The sequence below is a fragment of the Salvia hispanica genome, chromosome 5 (assembly GCF_023119035.1).
Source record: "Salvia hispanica cultivar TCC Black 2014 chromosome 5, UniMelb_Shisp_WGS_1.0, whole genome shotgun sequence".
Lineage (NCBI taxonomy): Eukaryota > Viridiplantae > Streptophyta > Magnoliopsida > Lamiales > Lamiaceae > Salvia > Salvia hispanica.
In genome coordinates, this window is record NC_062969.1 from 35781967 (window position 1) to 35803068 (window position 21102).

Genomic DNA, 21102 nt, shown 5'->3' on the forward strand with positions numbered 1-21102 from the left:
CTGACACGTAATTTAAGAAAAAATTGTATTAAGTAAGTTAATATAAGGAAGAATAAAGTAGAAAATGAAAAAAAAGGTAAAAGAGATAAAAAAAAAAAAAAGGAATAGAGTAAGACAGAGTATTTGCATTAACACCACACAAAAAATATAAAAAATGAATTTGAGTTTAGTGTATGCTTGGAGAAGATTTCTACACCAAAACTCATTTTTGGATATATAGTTGGAGATGGTATAAAAAAATGAATTACTTCATTGTTACGAACCTACCAAATTTGCAAAATGACCTCGTTACTCGAAATTGAGGGAGGGAGTATTACTTTACTCTAACAATTGAAAATCCAACAGGTAAAGAAATGGAAGTACAGAAGAAATAAGATAACGTTTGAGTTTGATATTTTGGCGATTTATTTTTATATAGTAGTATGAGTAAACGAAGAAGCCTGTGTTCCCATAAATTCTGCCGTTTCTCTGACTAATTCTTCGTGTAGAAATTCCGGCTGAATTGGATTACACATGAATAGAGAGGATAAATAAAGTTGCCATATTCTGCAGTTGCTGCTGAAAACTGAAATCTCTCGCTCACTCTCCTTAATTTTCAGTTTGATTGCGGCACCAATTTTATTGATTAAGAGATTAGTCCGTCGGCGTGACATGACTCACAATGCTGGCGATTACGTGAAATTGGAGGGTGGCGGGGCCCAGTGCCAGCCGGAAACGTCGACGTCTGATTGTTGCGATGACGGAGGGTGGTTGTGGTCTCTGTGGTGGTGGGCGAAATTGCTGCTCGTGGTCTTATTTGTTGCCGTGTTGGGTGCGGTTTTCTTCAAATGGATCGGGCCCTTTTTTATGGATAAGGTTAAATTTGGTTATGATATATCCACAAAAATGAAGTTTTTTTCCTCGTATATTTCACTGAATGCAGGGTTTTTTTGTGTTGTTCTGCTGTTGCATAAATTTCACCAGTGTGTTTTCTTTTTCTTTTTTTATTGATATCTCATCTTTGTGGTTTCATGCTGATATTTCCCTGTGGTGTTTACTCTCAAATGTTAATTCAAATTCTAGCATTTAAGTTATCAATGTAAGTGTGAGCAATGTAGTTATTTTTAGTTAGATAAAAGTCCTAATGGAGCTCTTATTTAAGTTTAGAATGAGAGACTCTTTTCATTCTATCAGTGTTATACTATATGCTATGCAGTTATTGATAATAAGTAAGTTCTTGCTCTGTTGTATTGACAAGTTATTGTTATTTTACGATCAACATAATGGTTGGAAACTGATCTTTTTGTGCTTACATTACATGGACCCTGTAGTTGAGCATCTATCTGGAGTAATATAAATGCAATAAATGATTTTTTAACTAGTCTGATGCGATTGTTTACATCGTCTACTGAAAGATGTCATAGGATCTCAAGATAAGGCCATTTTAGCTGTAGAAAGTCATGTTAGATGCAATTGTTTATCCCAGAAATGTTTTTCATCGCAGTGTTTTATCCTAACATTGTTACCCTGGTTAAGGATAGTATTCATAATGACCATTTCATAAGCTGGGAGCTGATTGGATATCATTCATACGTTTTCACAATATTTATCCTAATATTATCACCCTGGTTATGTTCTAACTGAATGTGCTTTGTTCGTTTACCAGGAAATCATCCCCATGATAAAATGGGAGCAGAGAGCTTTCAGCACAGCTATTTTAGGAGTCATAGTGTTTGCTTCTCTGGCGATATTCCCTGTATTTCTTATACCTTCTACACCATCCATGTGGGTTGCCGGGATGACTTTTGGTTATGGTTATGGTTTTCTGATGATCATTGGTGGTGTTTCGATTGGCAGTTCTGTTCCTTATTTCATTGGTTCTTTATTCTACCATAGAATTCATGTATGGCAATTTCACTTGAGCATTTCTCTTCTGCTATGGTTTTTACAATCAACAATAAGAATGTACGTCATATCTTCTCACACGCAGGTATGGCTACAAAGGCACCCAAAGCGAGCTTCTATCATAAGACTAGCTGGCGAGGGAAACTGGTTTAGTCAGTTTCGAGCTGTTTCTTTGATTAGGATTTCCCCTTTTCCATATGTCATATATAACTACTGCGCTGTGGCTACGGATGTCAAATATGTTCCTTATTTGTTGGGGACTGTGGTGGGAATGGTGCCAGAAATATTTGTTGCACTTTACACGTGAGACCTTGGTTCCCTGCTCTCTCTCTGTGTGTGCGTGTGTCTGCGAAAATCTATGGACTTTGTTACTATCTTTCAAAGAAAATATGCAACGTAAATAGAGTTGAAGATTTTTTTGGTATCTAGACTCTCTACTATAGCACAGTGTGTTAAGTACTGCCAATCACAGTCTATGTATGTTAAACTTGTAATTGTCAATTCTTAATCGGTCTCATTATGTATGATTATTCTGTCTTTTCCCATGAAGATTACATGATTTTGAATCCATGTAACCTCTTCAGAAATTAGGCTGTGAAGAACCTATTGTGCTCTGTACTTCACACCACATACTATAAAAAGTTTGATGTCAATTTTCTTCTGATCAAAATATTGTTTGCTTTCCTTGTTGCATGATTATATGCACTCTATGATTCCCGTCTCCTGTTCCTTTGATGAGATTGTAAATCTTTGTACTGAGTCTCCTGTTTTCCATCTATGCATTTGTTACGTGTCCAAGGTGTGCCTTATACACGGGTGTGTTTAGGCGGCGAAACTTAAAATTCCAAGGCATTTTCAAATTATTGAGCATTTTGTTTATCATGGTTGTTATGGAGCTAGTTTTTGGAGGTGAAGCACATGAATATTTTGAGAGGAAAGTGAAGAGGTGACTCTTCACATATAACTACATCATGTGATAAATTGGGGTGGAGAACATTGTTAATCTACATAGAATGATTTATATATTAGTGTGTGGCAGGAGGAGTATGTTTCTTATATGTGGTGCTTGGTGTGTGTAGGGGCATCCTGATTAAAACATTAGCTGATGCTTCACAAGATCGGAAGTCTCTGTCAGTTTCGCAGATTGTGATGAATGTGGCCGGGTTTTGCATCAGCGTGAGCGCGACTGTAGCAGTGACGTGGTACGCAAAGAGGCGACTGAAGGAGCTGCAGATGCGAGAGGAGCTTTTGTTGCAGTGAATGCGTTTTGTAATCATACTACAAGATTTTGGATTGTTAGAGGCGATATGCAGATGAAGGCCTAAAGATGAATCAACTACAATGTCCTTCTACATGTAAAATATTTCAAACCATGTTAATTGTAGTGAGATAAATTTTACAAAGAATATTACTCTATGGAGTATATTGTAGAATGTAAATTTTCACGTTTTCATTGGATGCATGTAAATTCTTTCCCTTCTAACTTCCCAATTTTGGCATAAAAATATGATAAGCTCTTGAAATATTCTTTATCCATAATTGAAGAAATAACACAGCAAAGATCAGAACATTGGGATGTTTGACTGTCAGCTTTTTGTACAACTACATAATAAATTCTAGGAAGGTACACAAAGCAAACAACAGTCTGATCAATTTAATTAAAGTTCAATGTAAGTTGCCTAAATACATGTTGAAATGAGGATAAGTTTGAATGACATGAATAAATACTTGTGACGATTATTATTTAAGTTGTTGATGTTAATTCAAATATATTTTAACTGAGAAATTAGATTTCAACTCTTCTGTCAGACTGTCACTACGCTTAATTAATATGTATTTTACATATAGATAACTTGCTTCCAGTGAAGAATCACTTTTCTTTATTTACGCAATTTTTTATGCAAAGAATCATTATTTGTTAGCATCATATTTCAATAGTATGATATTTAGCAACAAGCATATAGATTAATTAATACATATTGATAACTTGAAGTGAAGAATAATTAAGAACTTAAAAGACAAAAGTAAAATACAAAATCGAGACATTCTTGTCTCAAGAATCGAACCAGCGTACTTATTTGCCTCAAAACAAGAATTACGAAAGTAACTAGAGGAAAGAATGACACACAAAGCATTACGTCCGTACATTCATACTCCCTCTATTCTTTGTCAATTGAGGCACTTCTTTATTACTCTCTTCGTTCCTTCATAGTCGAGTTATTTTTTCATTTCGGGAAGTTCCCTCATAGTTGAGTCATTTCCATTTATAGTAATTTTTTCCTCTCTCTTACTTTACTCTCTCTTACTTTATTCTCTCTACTTTATTCACTTTTTACTTTATTCTCTCTACCTTTTTTCTCTTTCTTACTTTTTTATCTATTTATTTAACACACTCAACATTCATTTCTTAAACTCCGTGCCGAAAAGTTTCACCTCAACTATGAGGGAACGGAGGGAGTATATGAAGATTAAGATTATTGTGTTAAATGGATGATGATTAAAGTAAGAGAGATGAAGAATGTTAATTTTTGCCAAAATTATAAATAACTAAATTATTTTGAAATTTTCCAAAATATAAAAAGTAAATAGGTGTAGTTAAAAAGTACTAAGATAGAGTGACACAAGAGAGAAACCTGCAAATTGGTGACGAAAATAGTGGATGTATTGTGAGACAGTGAGAATTAGAACTCGAGATTTGAACCAATTCTAATTTGCAAGCGTAAAAAAACACAAATCAAATAGAGGAAAGAAGCAACGCAAAAAGAGAAAAAAATCACGATATCAGAAAAATTACATTAAATTTATGCACTTCACGTTGAATTCCATGAATGTGCTTTCACAGTTATGGTTTACACAAAATACATTTACGATATCCTAGCACAATCCATGCTTAACTAGAGCGAGTAACACAAGTATTGCCGATGCGGCACAAAGTAGATTAAACACTAAGGCCCTACTTGATATGATGGAATGAAATGGGGGAATGAAATGACATTCCTATATTCATTCCATTCTTTTGCTTGATAAATTTTTTTAGAAATCACCATTCCATCCATTTAGCTAAGGAATGGTCATTCTATTCCATTTCATTTTCCTTTCTTCTTATTTTAATATCATTACAATTTTATACTACAAAATTAAAATTTAAATATTTTTAATAATTGAAAATCCACACGCACAGTAACACATATGTGAGCAAACACTATCACCACATATGCACACACACAACACCACATATACACACACACCGCCATACGTACATACACACCACCAAATGGAGTATTTGGCAAAAATAGTTTTGAATAAATATTTTTTTTGATAGAATCAACATATTAATTATTCATATTTCATTCCATTCCATTTCTATATTATTTGTAGTTATTAAACATAAGAATGAAATCAATGAAGGAATAACAATTCCATTCCATTTGCATTCCTTGTGCTTACCAAGCACAAGAATGGAATGATATTGTAATTCAATTCCCATCTCCATTCCATTCTCATCTCCATTCCCCTCCTCATTCCATTCCATTATACCAAGAAGCCCCTAAGGGATTTTTTGGCATGATGGAATGGAATAAGAAGAGAATGGAATAAAGATGAGAAAGGAGGATGGGAATGGAATGAAGATTCCATTTCATTCATGTGCTTGGTGAATGTAAGGAATACAAGTGGAAAAGAATTGTGTAGTGTGTGTAAATTATGTATAGTGTGTTTGGTGTGTGCAATGTGTGTAGTATGTGTATGCAATATGTGTGTAGTGTGGATTTTTTTTTAATAATTAAAAATTATGTATTTTAATTTTATTATAAAAATTAAAAACTATAAAATTGAGTGATATTGAATTTAAATATAATATAACATATTTTATAATTTTGTTAAAATCTAAAATACTCCCTCCGTCCGCAAACAGGAGTCACGTTTTTCCATTTTACTCCGTTCGCGAATAAGAGTCCCCGTTCACTTTTACCATAAATGGTAATAGGGTCCCACCTTCCACTAACTCATTCCACTCACATTTTATTTAAAACTAATATATATAAAAGTGGACCCCTATTCCACTAACTTTTTTCTACTCACTTTTCATAACATTTCTTAAAACCCGTGTCACCCATGAATGAGACTCCTAATGGCGGACGGAGGGAGTAAGTGATAAAGATCCATGTAATTTATGATCCATTTCCCAAGGAATTATCCAATGATGCTTGATCTAGGTATTTTTGTGAGTCTATTTTCAATTTCTCAACACAAAGCAAAAGATAATAAAAGATCCAACCAACAAAAATTGAATCTAAACAAGAATGGATTGTAGATTAGAGATGGAAAACATGTGTATAATGATAAGATAAAAGAGTTATGACCATAGGACCTTGACCAAAAGAATGGAAACAACCCTAGGCAACTTTCAATAGCTCTATCACCCCTTGGCTCCACTACTCAATGGATACACTCCATTGATGCATACCTCTACTTGAATCAATTTATGAAATTGAGACAAGCAATCTTCAAGGAAGGAATTAGATACAATCCTCAGAGAGAAAAACTCACTAAGGAGATAACTTTAATTCAATCACAATCTACCAAATGAAATGACATCAAAAGGTATTTATACTAAGGGTCCAAAAATAGCAAATTGGCCCACAAAATCTAAGTATCGGCATATTCGCCCTGCCCGGGCGTTTTACACAGGTCAAAATGCCGGTCCAGGCGTTTGCCCTGTCCCCGACGATTTTCACAAGCGAAACGCCAGGTCTGGGCGTTCTTCAACGGGGGGGTTTGCCATTTCGCCTGGTCGGGCGTTTTTCACAAGCAAAAACGCCCGGCCCGGGTGTTTTCTCAGGAATCCTCGCCGTTTCTGCGCGACGTCAGTAAAACCGCCATAACTTCCTCATTCGGACTCCGATTGAGATGTGCAAGATACCCACGCGAAGCTGTTTCCAAGACGAAGACAATGGTGGCAGTTTAATAGCTTTCTCATATCATCTCGATAGGACGGTTGCCGGTTGAATCCAGCTATAGTTGAAATCGTTGACGCACGGCTTCCATGATCGTATCATCCTCCCCTTCTTGGAAAAGATTTGTCCTCAAATCCGATCCTTCTCTATTCCTCGTATCCTCGGGAGGCCCTTTAGCTTTATTGAATCCTTGGCATGTCTTTACTCTCTTCCTTGGACCTCAATCAATCCATGGCTCACGTCGAGGTGAAGACTCTTGACGTCTAGCACCCGTGGTCATATCAGTAAGAAGAAAAGATAATGAAATGGAATGGAATGATCATTCCTAGCAAAATGAAAGGAATGGTTATTCCCATGTGAAATGGAATGATGATTACAAATGGAATGATGATTCCTAAGGTAAAACAATACCAAACAAAGAAATGAAATGAGGATAGGAATACTATTCAATTCAATTCCATCATAGCAAGTAGCCCCTAAGGTTGTTAGGCTTGGATTACTAACTCCAAAAAGAACGATTAGACCCTTAAGAAACTCTCACTCTCAATTAACAATATCTTTTTATGGGGAATTCACTGTAGTGTTAACTAAGTCTTTCTAACATGCAAATCATCTCTCGATTACTTTTACATGCCAAGAAATCATCATAAAATGTGTCACTCAACACATGAAGCATTATCAAAAAACTTAGAATAAAGTAAATATGAATAAACGGATATAAAAAACTGGAATTATATAAATAAAAAAGAAGTTACTAACAAATCCCTAGAATTCTACAGATTTAGCTACTGATGGACAAATAAATTAAACCCATCGTTTGTAGGTAAATCATAGAAAATATAAAAACAACAAAGATACTCCATTCATCCGCGAATAGGAGTCCCGGTTCATTTTTACTATAAATGGTAATAGGGTCCCATATTCCACTAACTCATTCCCCTCACATTTCATTTAAAACTAATATATACAAGTGAGACATATATTCCACTAAATTTTTTTCACCCACTTTTCTTAACAATTCTTAAAACCCGTGCCGCCAAGGAATGAGACTTCTAATGGCGGACGAAGGGAGTAAAACCTAAGGGAAGAATCTTGTATGCTCCAATCTTCTCTTGAATTCAAACTTTAAACTCTAAGTATGGTGGAATGATGTAGAATGATGGACATGAACTCTCAAATTATCTCTCAAGTATAAGATGCAACAAAATGTTCATTTGATGAAGCTTTTGGGGTATTTATAGGCTTCAAGATCTTCTATCTCTTGGTAAGTCTAGAAGAGAAAATAGGTTAAATTCTACGCCACCCAATCCCAGCGGGTCATTGGACAAGACACAACAAGCCGCTGGCAACTCTTTGACCTCTCGGGACACTTTCCAAGGGGTCGCTGGCTATGATCCAATGGTTGTGTTCGTGTCTTCTTCTAGACGTGATTTCCAAGGTGAACCGCTGCTTCTTCGATGGTCAATGGGCTTCGGCTGGCGCGCTAGCTAAGGCACAGCGAACAACTGGATACTTTTTTTTCCTACCAAGCTTCTAATTTCGACGTTTTTCTATTTTTTGAGACTCTATTTTGCATATTTGTCACAAAAATAACAAAATATATCAAATATCAATAAACAGACAAGTAATGCAACTTTGACACTCAAATCGGACCAAATAATGACCTTAAAAACAGTGCGAAATTCGAGAGTATTAGTCATCACTAACTCTATTCTAACTACTCCCTCCGTCCCATGAAAGATGTCACACTTGTGGGACGACACATTATTTTAGGAGGTTTTGTTTTGTGTGTTAAATGGAACTAGAGAAAATATAATATTTATATTCATGTGAGAGAGAACTTTTTCCAAAAATGGAAATGTAACATCTTTTGTGAGACAAACTGAAAAGGAAAGTGTGAGATCTATTATGGGACGGAGGGAGTACCATTCTACATCTCTCTCCCTTACTTTACTAATTACTACTACGTATATATTAGTAATTCCTGTGTCATCCCAAATGTCCCTATTTTTATAAGACGAAGTGAGTACTCCCTCCGTTCTGCCGTAGTTGAGTCATTTCATTTTTGCACTCGTTTTAGAAAATGATACTAAAGAGAAAAAATAAAGTAAGAGAGAGAATAATGTAGATAAGACTTTTATCTACCTTATTGTGTCACCTACTTTACTCTCTTTCCATTTTAACTATTTATTATTATTTTTCCAAAACGAGTGCAGAAAATGAAATGACTCAATTACCATGGATCGAGAGGGAGTATAATATTTTATGTCAAATACTACTCCTTCCGTTCCACGGTAGTTGAGTCATTTTGCATATGAACAGTGGAGTCATTTCTTTTTCTAACAAAAGTCAACACATTTTTCTCTCTTATAATATTATCTCTTACTTTATCATTTTTCATCTTTCTACATTTTTTATATTCTACTTTATTTTTCATTTACTTAACCTTTTAATATAATTGCGTAGCAAAAGAAACACATTCACACTACTGCAAAACGGAGGAGTACAAAATACTCCCTCCGTCCTGATTAAAGATGACTCACTTTTCTTTTTTTATTTGTCTCATCCAAAATGACTCATTACTATAAATAGAAATACATTTATTTTTATTTTATTCTTTTTTTCTTATTTTACTCTCTCTACTTAACACATAAAATAAACTGAATAATAATTCATGCTGACCAAAAAAGGATCATCTTTCTTAGAAAAAACGGAATACTGAGTTAGAATATGACAAAGGAAGTATTCCATAGAAGGAGTAGATTTCGAAGGAATCACGCAAGACGCAACCAGGTGTGGATGTGTAGCTGAGCAGCTACCTTCCTACTCCAAGAAGAATCCTATGCATGTTAAAAAGTGACTCTGAAACGAATTAAACCGTTAAGGGCATATTTGGGATTTCAAGCGGAAAAAGGGACCAGCAAGCCATGGACCCGCGCCGGAATTTCAGTGTGTGAGAAGACAGGGTCGAGGCGCCCGAGGCGAAGCTCAAACCCCAATGACGAGTTTGCCCCTCTGAATAAGGACACAATTTATGCACCTTTCTCACAAACTGACAACACAATTCCCATTTTCCTATAAGGAGTATTATTATTTCAAAATTTCAAAAATCAAATTTATATTTGAATATTGTATCTAGTTGTTGTCATTCATAAATGTAGCCAATCACATTTTTATCTGGAAAAGCTTTATCTGAAAATGATCTAACATCGCAGCGATGAATGTGAAGATTGATTTACATGATTTTTCACTCATTGTTTTGTTAAGTGGATAAAGACCGCTCTGTTATTAGTAATTTATAGTATTATTTATAAAATATTACTATGTTGCTGTACCTTGGTAAGTTTTTATTCAATTTTAATTAGGGGTAACTGCTTTTAAAGTCACCAACTTTCCATAAATTCGAACAGTTTGAATCAGACCGGAAAACCTGATATGGGAAAATAGCAACCGACAATAAAGTTCGTGGCATTACACGAACTTTTTAAAGTTCATGGGAAAAACCGGAATTCATGGAAAGTTGGTGATTTTAAAAGCAATTACCCCTTTTAATTAATACTCCCTTTCTTTATTTGCATTTGACTTGACGTTAGCATATTTAATGAATGGGCCAAATTAAGCATAACAGAATCATGTCACGTAATTAAGTTAATCAGTACGTCATGATTGCACTTTAAATGTAAATTAGTGCCTATATAAATTCATATTATTTTAATTCTTATTTATATGTATGTTAATTTGTAATTACAATTTTTATATTTAATGATTTTAATTGTGTTCAGATTTTCATTTTTATAAAATTAAATTTAGATTCAAATTCAAATTCAAAACCAATATGCACAATCTCTCCCAAAATAAGCAGGAAATGATACTAGTTTAGAAACATTTTAGCATTAAATGAGACATTTAATTTGTTATACATATATTTAATGAATATTATCTTATGGTAGTCACATTATGTCTTTTAGTTTTAGGGATGAATTTCACTCATATACTACGTAATACTAGCACCTAAATTTCATAAAAAGTAGTAGTAATAAGTGAGATTTATACCCACAGAGATTGGCTACAAATCTGCGCAGAAAATAATTACTGGGTCCTTTAATAGATACCCTGTTAATTAAAAAAAAATATAAGTGAAATTTATCATTTTATAGTGAGATTTATCCATTTATATAATTTGCATGGGATTGCACTTTGTACAGAATATGAGCTTATCTATACTAGTGCACCAAATGTAAATAACCACTTTTAAACAGATTAGGGTTTAGTATAACTATAAATAAATGGAGTGATTATTTGTGATGATTAAAGTAATGAACAAATGTTATTTATTTTCATGTCTAATATAGTAGAATGTTTATTACATGTATTGCGGATATATAGTCATAACTCATAAATAGATAAAATTTCATTTTTTTAAAAATGAAACTTCTCAAAGAGTGAAGATCATGCTTTTGCTTGATATAAAAAGATCTTTTCGTGTACTAAATTCCTATGATAATTTTTTCAATCTCTTTCAAAATTTAAGTTTTTAATTATGATTATTATCAATATTCTATTTTGATGTTCAATTTCTAATTGAATATGGTATATTAATAAAATATAAATGCTAAAAATTATAATATCAAACTTACGAGAATAATGCTAGTATAGAATAAGGCTTGAACTACGAATAACATGAATTTTAAATTATACAAAAGCATAGTACTATGATTGTTTTAAAAAAAAATAAGTCCTTGATTAGCGCAGTGCACGATAGGTTTTTTTAATAATTTCGATATATCCATTACAATTATCCACTTAATTATAAATATACATTGATATTGACCAAATATGGATTGATTCAAGTAGGCCTGTACAATCAAGTACTCATCTATACATGATCCAAAATATGAGGCACTTTCTTGTTCTCTGACCTCGAACAATATGCGATGGATGTACTCTTCCGCCCTTTGACTCTTCGTCATTGGCCTCCCTAAGCCCTTCAATGGATTTAACTCACGATATGTGTCAGAAGGATTCTCGTCAATAATTATCATGAATTTAGTCAATCAAATACACTGAGAAATAAAAATATTAAATCATGAAAATTTCAACTTTTTTCGAATATCACATCTGTATAAAAAGCGACAGCTTTCAGTAACGGTCAAAAGAATATTTTTTCATATAAAATAGAAAAGAAAAAAATACCTTTAATAAAACAATGTCATTTTGAGTATTACTAAAAGATATCGATCCAAACGTGGATAAATGCATTTTGCATACCACTATCATATTAGCATTTGAATATCTCGTTAAAGTTAGGGCAAAATATATTTGAAGGTCTTTATATAGAGTACATTGTATTTCGTTAGGTATTTTTATAACTTTTTGGTTTATTAGATCCTTTTACCAATGCATTTTGTTACATTAAATTCTTTTATAATGATTTTTTCTCATTAGATAGATCCTTGTAATAATGTGTTTTCATTTTGTCATTTTTCTTGTGTTAATAAATTTATTTATTTTTCTTTTATTTTCTTATTTATTTAAAATTAAATCAATTACAATATCGACTTAATATCAATTAAATTTTCATTTTTCAATGATTCTTTAAGTCAATAAATATTGAACTGAATTCATTCTAAAAAAATCTGAGACAAAAAAGAAAAAATAAATTAGACTGTGAAAAAATTAATAAAAATATACTCCGTACTTATGATATCAGGCATGTATAGTAGGACTAATTAACTCAAATTTGAAACGGGTCAAGAACTCAAATCGGATCCTCCCATATCCGCAACATTCAAATTTTCGGATCCTCTTAATCTCTCCGCTCCATCTGCTCTTATTCTCTCTCTATTCTCTCTGACTTCTGCAAAAACAAAATATACATACAGCTCCTGTCTCTATCGTACGCATCACAAGTCCACATTTCACTTCTCATTCTCTCTCGCATTCCGAGAATTCTGAGCTCAGCTTTTCTCTATCTCTCTACACCTGCAGGGGTTGAGGAAAATGGAAGAAGAGATGGTGGAACATGCTGCGGCGGAGGAGGAGGAGGAGGAGGAGGTCGAATACACTTTCACCGCATATGAGATTGATCTCGACTACGAGTTCGACGCCGCTCGTTTCTTCGATTTCAGCCATGACGAGTCGCCACTCCAGGCTCGCCAAGCCGAGCTCTGGTTCCATTCTGCCGGAACTTATCCGCCGTCTCGTAATCTTCTCCTCACTGTTTATTGCCTTTTTTTACCTTTCGTTGAAACAAATATTCTGTCATCTTTTTGAAATTACAGTTCCCCCTTTCCTTTTACAGTCAATAGGAGCTCTCTTAAAGCACTACAATATTTGGAGCTTTAGGTACTAGGAGCGTTGTAGCAGAGGAATGTACACGGTTATTATACATTGACATGAATTATTCTAAAATTTGGGCGTTTTAAAGCTGTTGAAGATGGCGTTCTTAACATTTGTGCGTTTAAAATTTAGATTGATTTTAGGAATTGTGGTTCGTTGAAACGACGTAGTTTGGGGAAATAACTTCACAGCATAATAGCACATAAGTTGTCAGTTATACTGTGAGAAGCTTCAATTTCAGAAATGTACGCTAATGTGCAGTGGAACCATTTGTGCAATCGGGATTAAGGTCTATAGGCTGTTTTCTAAGCATAAAAGTTTTGGATAATGGCTGTTTTCTGTTAATCCATGCTGTTTGTTTATCCGTGATCAGTCGAACTTAGTAATTTATTATGTTTTGTTTTTCCTTTTCAGCTTTTGTGCAAAATCTAGGTCCGAGAGAGGAGATATTATTTGAAAACGTTAATATCTCCCCCAAATCTAAAGGCGTGGAGAGCATGAACTTGTGCGAGAGTGACTCTGATGTTGAAGAAGGCCATGAAATTATAGTGATGAACTATGGAGGTACCAGTTCACCATTGCTACAATTCGTTTGTTGCTGGGTAACTATTGTTTTTCATTAGAAAGCATTAGAGAAGACAAGGTCTGTTATCATTGTGGCATGTCTATTTGGAAGAGTATCATTCTTTATCTGTGCTCTCAGTTTTGACAACTGAACTTTTTTTATTTGACTTATATAAGATCTTTTGTGTTTCATCTTTATATATCTATATACTAGTAGTACTCCCTGTGGACCAAGGATATTGTCACTGACTGAACAATCACTTAATCCTGACCCAGTTAGATATATCACCTTACTTTACATATTTGTGTAATGTCATCTTATAGATGATGAAGAAGAGAAAGAAAGAGGAACTTCCTGCACTGTACATATTGACAGCCAGCAAAACTTTCAAAGTCGACCCCAAAATTTATCTTCAGGTTTGCTTTATGCTTACACTGTTTATTTTGCAAGTGTTTGTGTCTGTTCTGCTTCTGTTCCCTGTCCCATTTTTCTTTTGTTTAGCACATATTGCTCCCGCCATAAATTTTCTTGAGTATTTACTGATAACCTCTATTGTGGTTATTTTAGCATGTAGGGTCATTGGCCTTTTTAAGTTTACACTTTACAATAATATATCAAACTTCTCTTGATCATATACCTTCACAGGATTAACCATTTACAATAATGAAAAAAATACTGTAAAGTCAGACACTCAAAGTAGACCATCCAAGAAGCCCACTTATCCAAGGTCTTCAACTCTTATGAAGCCAACAGCGAGTCAATTAGCGAAGCAAAATCGTCCTGTCCAGGCAGGTTATTCTAGGTAAGGGTTTCTTTACTTCTGATTACAGGTGGCTACTAGTGAAAAATTACTTTCCGGGGAAGGTTGAGTGTACTAAATTTTAATGTGAATTTTGTGTTAAAGAAGGAAGATATTCATTGACCTGGAGTTAGTGATTTCATCATTTTGATTTTCTTTGATCACTTGGTTATACAGTACTAAGTCTTAGAAAGTCAACGTACAAATACTCGTTTATAACATATTTTTTCTTGTGGTAGGTCGAATATATGTGTCTTCGAGAAGGCGTCTAAAAGCTCGGCCACAGGTTGTGTTGTTGAAAATCAAGCAGCTAAAAGGCAAAAACTAGAAGGTGGTCTTTTGCGGAAGGTAGTGGTTGTCTTTTTTCGTCCCTTGATTTTAGAAGTTCAGATTTTTCATGTGATTTTGTTTCCTAGTTTTGCTTCTGTTAAATTTCTTTTGCAAGTAATTGTGTTGGTTGGATTTGAATGATCTGTGGGTTCTTAATAAAACTGCATGTGACTTTCCATTAAATGCCATAATTTTCTCAATATGAATGAAAGTTTTACACACAGACTGTTATGTAAATTGCTGATAAACTCTTGCAAACCAAACCCTTGCATTATTGTGCTTTTGATGGTAATGGTATACATGTTTGTTTTGGGGCTGCCTCCACAGTTTACTGCTCTGGTTGAGGCTTTTATTTCTTCAACTTAGGCATCGTATATTCAATATTAAGTTCTTTCATGATATGGATTATGGATTCCAGAATACCATAGCATATGATACTCTTCCATACCAAACTCCTAAATGATTTTACTTAAGATTGATTAATTATGCTGTTGATGATTATAGCATTCTAGAAAGTTGAATCATTATCTCAGGGCAGCATCTGTAGCCTACAGCTTGATGCTACATTTGAGGCTTGGATTCCTATAGCTTTGGTGCTCCCTAACAATTTAAAATTCTTTCATGACATGCATTATTTATTAGTCCGGAGTATATGGTACACTCTTGCTTTTTCTTTTTTTTTTTTTTCCCCCGTACCGGTGTTTCTTTTGTGTCACCAGTTCGATGCTTATAATTCACATAGTTTAATAGAAATGTCATTAGAGATTATTTTTCTTTAGTGATTCTTAGAGATTTATGTGTACAACCAGGTTGAGGGGACTGTTCAGCTGCAGCAGACTAATTTTGTTCACAAGGTACCCAAGCGGGTAAGTTCTCTACTTATGAAGTGAATCTTAGCAGTTCTAAGCAGTCAATCTGAACTACATGGAAATGTTTTTTTGTGTTCATGATCTTAGATATGTAAAGAGGAGTGGAAAATTTGGAAATGTATAGCTATTCTATCAGTTTAAAAAAAATCATCATACACTGTTTTATACAGTAATTACCTATGCTATTATTGGCAGCATCAATGCTAATGGGCCTAAAGTTTGAATTTATTGAGAATCAGGGTGTTACTTTTTTTAAATGATTCTTCAGGATGGGGTCCTTAATGGTCCAAGACAAACTAAGCCAAGGATCACTATTCCTAGGGATCATCATCTTGAGACTGCATTCAGGGCCCAAAGAATAAGGTTTGTTTGATCCATTCAGTTGCATTGGTTGTTAGTTCACTAGATGTTAATTTTTTTGTCCATGATGAAAGTATATTTTATACTGATGACCATTATGTGCATGGTGGTTTCAGATCCAATAGCATAAAAGATGAAAAAGAGGCTTCAACTGGTGGTAGATTCAAAGCTCTCCCACTAAATAAAAAAGTTAGCATCTAATTTTTATGAAGTGATCTTGTTTATCCCTGAATTGTAGTTTGGTATTTAGATCAAAGTCTTGTATTTTCAGATTCTCGAAGCCCCATCTTTGCTCCCAAAAAGAAGCATCCCTCACCAACCAACTTTTCAAGTGAGTCGATAAGATGATACATCCTCACTCTGAGATTTTTGATCTACCTTACTTGCATCATGTTTAATTTCTCCATGGTAACATTTTTTTTTCAGGAATTCCACTTGAAGACATCAGAGAGGGCTGCGCAACATGGCTCGGCTGCTTTCAAATCCACAACCCCTTCCAACCATTCTGATAAGGTTGTTGGACTTGGATGCATGAATGCTTCTCTCACCTTAATATTTAATGCCTCTTATGTAGAAAGAATGCCTGTTATTGGAAAAGATTGTTATAAATGTACTCTTTACTTTGTTCCTTGCCATCTTTTTGTTGGTGTTAGTACAAGTAAACTTGCTGCGATCCATGGTGGTGTGAGTTCAATGACTTTTAGGATGTCCTCATGACTGTTTTTGCATGCCCCCTTCTTTTTTTTGTAACAGGGCTTGCACAAATACTCATCTAATATAACTAAAGAATGTGGAAACAAGGTGCCTGGAAGGTAATCTTCGGTGACTGATTTTACTCTTAAGCAAGTCACCATAAGTTTGTTCTGATTTGCTAGTTCTTGACAATAACTTACTGTTCTTTATAGATGACGAAATTGGGCCTTGCCTCATTCAGCTTTTATTTTTATTTTTATTTTTATTTTTATTTTTGACGTTGTTGGTTGAGTCTATTTGGCTGTACATAGCGTTTTCTGTTCAACAGCATACATTTGTTACCTTCTTGCTAAATAATCTTTTAGTTTTAGTTCTTTTGTCCATGTGAACCAGTTTGAACATTTTCAACTGTCTATGATTCTTAATCATGTGTATAAATATATATGTTTCCAGATACAGCACTGTGAATACTGCCTCTAGGGCAGATGCTAGGCAAACATCCCAGCATTGCTTTAAAGCTCTACCCCTCAATAAGAAGGTGACTTTCTAAAAACATTTTTATCTCTAAGTTCGCTCATTTCAAAGGTAACTCAAATTTTTTCAACTCCAGATATTGACAAGCAAGGGCGACATGGGAATTTTTCGGAATATTAAGAAGGAAACTACAGTGCCAATGGTAGATGACATGATAGTGCATATTGTGGAACCTTTTAGTTAGTTAACTTGACAGCATCTTGACAGTAGCTACTGCGTACTTTTGCAGGAATTCAATTTCCAAACAGAGAAGAGATGTCATGATAATGCTCTCACCGGACTATTCAACAAGGTAAGAATGAATAGAAAACTGCTCTTTATCGGTATATCACTTAGTTAAGATTCTCATTTCTCTTTTCTTCTGTAATAGCTCTCACTGGCAGCACCCAAGGCCCAAGTTACTAATTTTGAGTCTAGACTGCCGTGCTCTATCAACAGAAGCACAAAGGTTTCTCCTGATACTTTTGTTGCCAGAGTTAGAAACTTATGGATCGTTGTTTTTTACCATAGTTCTTATCTTAAACAGAATCATTTTCTTGCCAGGGCTCGAAAGAGAACGGATGGGGTAGCTTCCAGCAAGGTAATCAGGTAAACACTAGCGTTTTATTGTGTAACTTAAACTTCCGAGAGTCTCGTGTAACTTAAACAGTGGTAGCTTCACGAGTTAAGACAATATTACAGATGCAGCTGACACTCCTTTTCTAATTTGGCACTTAGATAAAACAACCTACAAAACTAAAACAGCCTTTGCTGGAAGGAAATATGCAATTTAGTGGCAACTATCTAAAAGATGAAGTCATTGGCTGGTAATGTATTCATCCTTTCTAGTACTATATCTTACTGCTTCAGCTTCTTGGCATCGCTTAGTATTGTGAATACATTGCAGGAGTAAACCCATCCGGTGAAGTGTTCGGATGTGAGCTTGCAGACTGGCTACGCTGATTGATCGATCTGGCATCGAGGGTGACAAGTACATTCTGGGGATTTGACAAGTATATATCGTGCTCATGGTATTTGGTATATATATCCCAAAGCTAGGAATACCCATAACTAACTACAGAAGCCAAGTTTATACCCACAAAATGTTAAAATTTTGTCCTAGGTTCAACCGCCAATGGTTGAATGCAGAGTGTAATGCAATTCTCTGTTGATTTATAAATCTAGTCTATTGTACAGCGATGACTTATCGACTACATGCATATTATTAAGTACAGTATTAACCAACAAAACATGCATGATTAAAAAATATACATCTTGGCGGCATTATATACTAAACTTAAGTCATTATATATTACAGTACATTAAATCGATTCTCATAAAATTATCCTTAAGGATTCAAAATATCTAAAACATTATAGCAATGAATAAGTTTATTACAAAACTTGAATAAAAAAAACAAGTCCGTCGGGTTGACCTATTAGACCATATTTATCAGCAACCATCCAATCTAATCCAACCATTCACTTTTTCAATATTTAATTAATTTTTATCTCCTCCACATTAACTTCCACATCATTAATATTCATCCAATCCAATCACACCATTTTTTATGGTTTATTAATGACCACCCAACCATATCATTATATATTTATTTTTGAAATATAATACTATTATTACATTAAATATTTATTATTACACAGTAAAATTTTAAAAAAAACATAATGAATGACAAACTAAAATTTATAAAAACAAACAAATAAAAAGCATAATAATTGAAATATGAAATTGAAAATACATAATTGGTGCTCAAAACATAAGATGAAAATTAGACATTTAGTTGCGATTGCTGAATTTTGTCCTGGCTTGAATATTGGTTTTGAAATGAACTTTGAAAATGACCAGAATTTGGAAAACCATCAAAACTAGGAAAATAATCTTGGGAATGATTAAAATTCCGGGAAGGATAGAAATTTGGAGAATCAAAGAATATATTATTCTCGTTATCCTTCATAGTTAGCAACAAAGGAAACTAGTATAAAATAGTACTCCCTCCGTCCCGGAGTATTAGACTTACTTCTTTTGGGCACATGATTTAAGGAATTAATATTTAAATAGTTAAAGTGGAGAGAGAGAAAAAGTAGGGGAGAGAAGAGAGAAAAAAGTAGGTGGAGAATAAAATAAGATAGATGCTTTTTGCTAAAAAAGGAAATGAGTCTAATATGTTGGGACATCCCAAAAAGGAAAGTTGGTCTAATACCCTGGGACGGAGGGAGTACTAAAGAAGAAAGATTATAGGAAAATAAAATATGATATTTTTTTTATGCAAAACTATAGCAAATATGGTCTCTATTTATAGAGCATGAAAAATTATAAATTTTGGTATAACTTTTATAATTTATTAAAGATATATATCCATCATTGCTGGCTTACTACCGCCAAAGCCAATCAAGACAAAATTGAGAAATAACCACCAAAATTCCAACATATTTATCATTATAAAAATGATTATAAACAATGCCAAAATAATGACATGAATACAAAATTTAATTCAAATTGAGTACTCTAATTTTAATTATGATTTTAAAGCTGAGTATAAAAAAAATATCAGAAATTTAGAATCAATTTACAGAATTTTTTTTTTGAATCAATTTACAGATTTTTTTTTGATTACATGAGTTTGTTTTCAAAAGTTTTTTTTAGCGCGAATAACGTGAATAGGGTTATGATTGAAAATTTATAACCCGAAAAATTCGTAAGCCGAATAGCCCTCACCCAAAAGCCTGGCCTGATTGACTCTCTAATTCATACTTATAGTAGTAGAAAGTATATATTCAACCGCGCCATTTGGCTGCTTAACTAATAAAATACACATAGATCCAACAAAACAACAAGAAGCTTTTATTTGGACCAAGTCTTTAATATGCGTGTAGCCTAAAACAACAATTTGGCTACGTCCCTGTAATAGAAATTTTGTTAGCCGGCTGCGACAACCTTATAAATAAGGCAACGTATACATGACCATGATCAAATAAACACAACACCTATAGCATAATTCAATAAAGCACCCACCTACACCCACTTCTTAAGATGGCTCTCATTGCTTTATTGTTCGTGGCGATGATGGCTGCTCCGGCTTTCGGATCTGACTACGTTGTGGGAGACGATGCCGGCTGGAAACTCAATGTGAACTACACAGCATGGGCGCAGGGAAAAGAATTTCACGTCGGAGATAGGCTAAGTACGCCCCTATTGTTTTTTTGATTTAGAGTAGAAAATAAAGAAACTAGTAATTTTTTAAACCATTAAAATTGTTGTATTTAATAATATTGCAGTTTTTAAGTATGTACAAGGGTCTCATAACCTGCATAGGCTGAGCAACGCGGCTGACTTCCAAGAGTGTAGGATGTCCGGTGCTTCCCCTACAGGAAGTGACATAATTACCCTTGCTAGCCCGGGCAAGAAGTGGTACGCTTGTGGCGTTTCGGAGCACTGTTCCAAAGGGATGAAGCTGGCCATAAATGTCATTTCAGACTCGGCTCCATCTCCTTCCCCTTCCCCTTCCTCTCCTCCCCTTGTAGATTCAGCTGCTAATGGATACTCCGCCCTCACATCTTGGGCTTGGGCCTTTGCTGCTTTAGCTCTCTATAAAACCATCTTCGCCTAAACAAACTACCCGATGCAACTATTTCTCCAACATTCAATTATTTTATACTGTCATGCTTACGCAATTTATATTTTTCAGAATTATATGTGGTCTCATGTCTCAACCTCCTTACTATTTGTCTGTACTAAACAATGTACCTTGAAGAGTTATATTACATGTTACTTACATTC

At 34.3% G+C, this 21102-nt stretch overlaps 3 protein-coding genes across 4 annotated transcripts; all 3 read left to right on the forward strand.

Annotated features, from left to right (window-relative positions):
• Positions 1-255: 255 nt before the first annotated feature.
• LOC125187338 (transmembrane protein 64-like) lies at positions 256-3337 on the forward strand. Of its 2 annotated transcripts, none has more exons than XM_048083905.1 (5): positions 256-345; positions 489-855; positions 1646-1882; positions 1970-2187; positions 2964-3337. In XM_048083905.1, exons 2-5 carry the CDS (start codon positions 652-654, stop codon positions 3142-3144), a joined length of 840 nt encoding a protein of 279 aa, XP_047939862.1. In that variant the 5' UTR covers positions 256-345; positions 489-651; the 3' UTR covers positions 3145-3337. The 2 variants fall into 2 exon arrangements, with proteins under 2 accessions (XP_047939862.1, XP_047939863.1); XM_048083906.1 differs by having other exon boundaries at positions 277-345; positions 600-855.
• Positions 3338-12716: 9379 nt separating this feature from the next.
• On the forward strand, positions 12717-18507 carry LOC125190813 (protein TPX2). The gene is made up of 19 exons (XM_048088214.1): positions 12717-12735; positions 12828-13041; positions 13593-13742; positions 14067-14159; positions 14389-14545; positions 14782-14890; positions 15682-15738; positions 16010-16104; positions 16218-16290; positions 16373-16432; positions 16528-16614; positions 16855-16913; positions 17248-17332; positions 17405-17470; positions 17558-17620; positions 17699-17776; positions 17872-17916; positions 18046-18134; positions 18215-18507. The coding sequence occupies exons 2-19, from the start codon at positions 12840-12842 to the stop codon at positions 18231-18233; spliced, it is 1587 nt and encodes a 528-aa protein (XP_047944171.1). The 5' UTR covers positions 12717-12735; positions 12828-12839; the 3' UTR covers positions 18234-18507.
• Positions 18508-20350: 1843 nt separating this feature from the next.
• Positions 20351-21045, forward strand: LOC125186848 (blue copper protein 1a-like). Its single transcript, XM_048083315.1, has 2 exons — positions 20351-20506; positions 20601-21045. The coding sequence occupies exons 1-2, from the start codon at positions 20356-20358 to the stop codon at positions 20930-20932; spliced, it is 483 nt and encodes a 160-aa protein (XP_047939272.1). The 5' UTR covers positions 20351-20355; the 3' UTR covers positions 20933-21045.
• Positions 21046-21102: the final 57 nt, after the last annotated feature.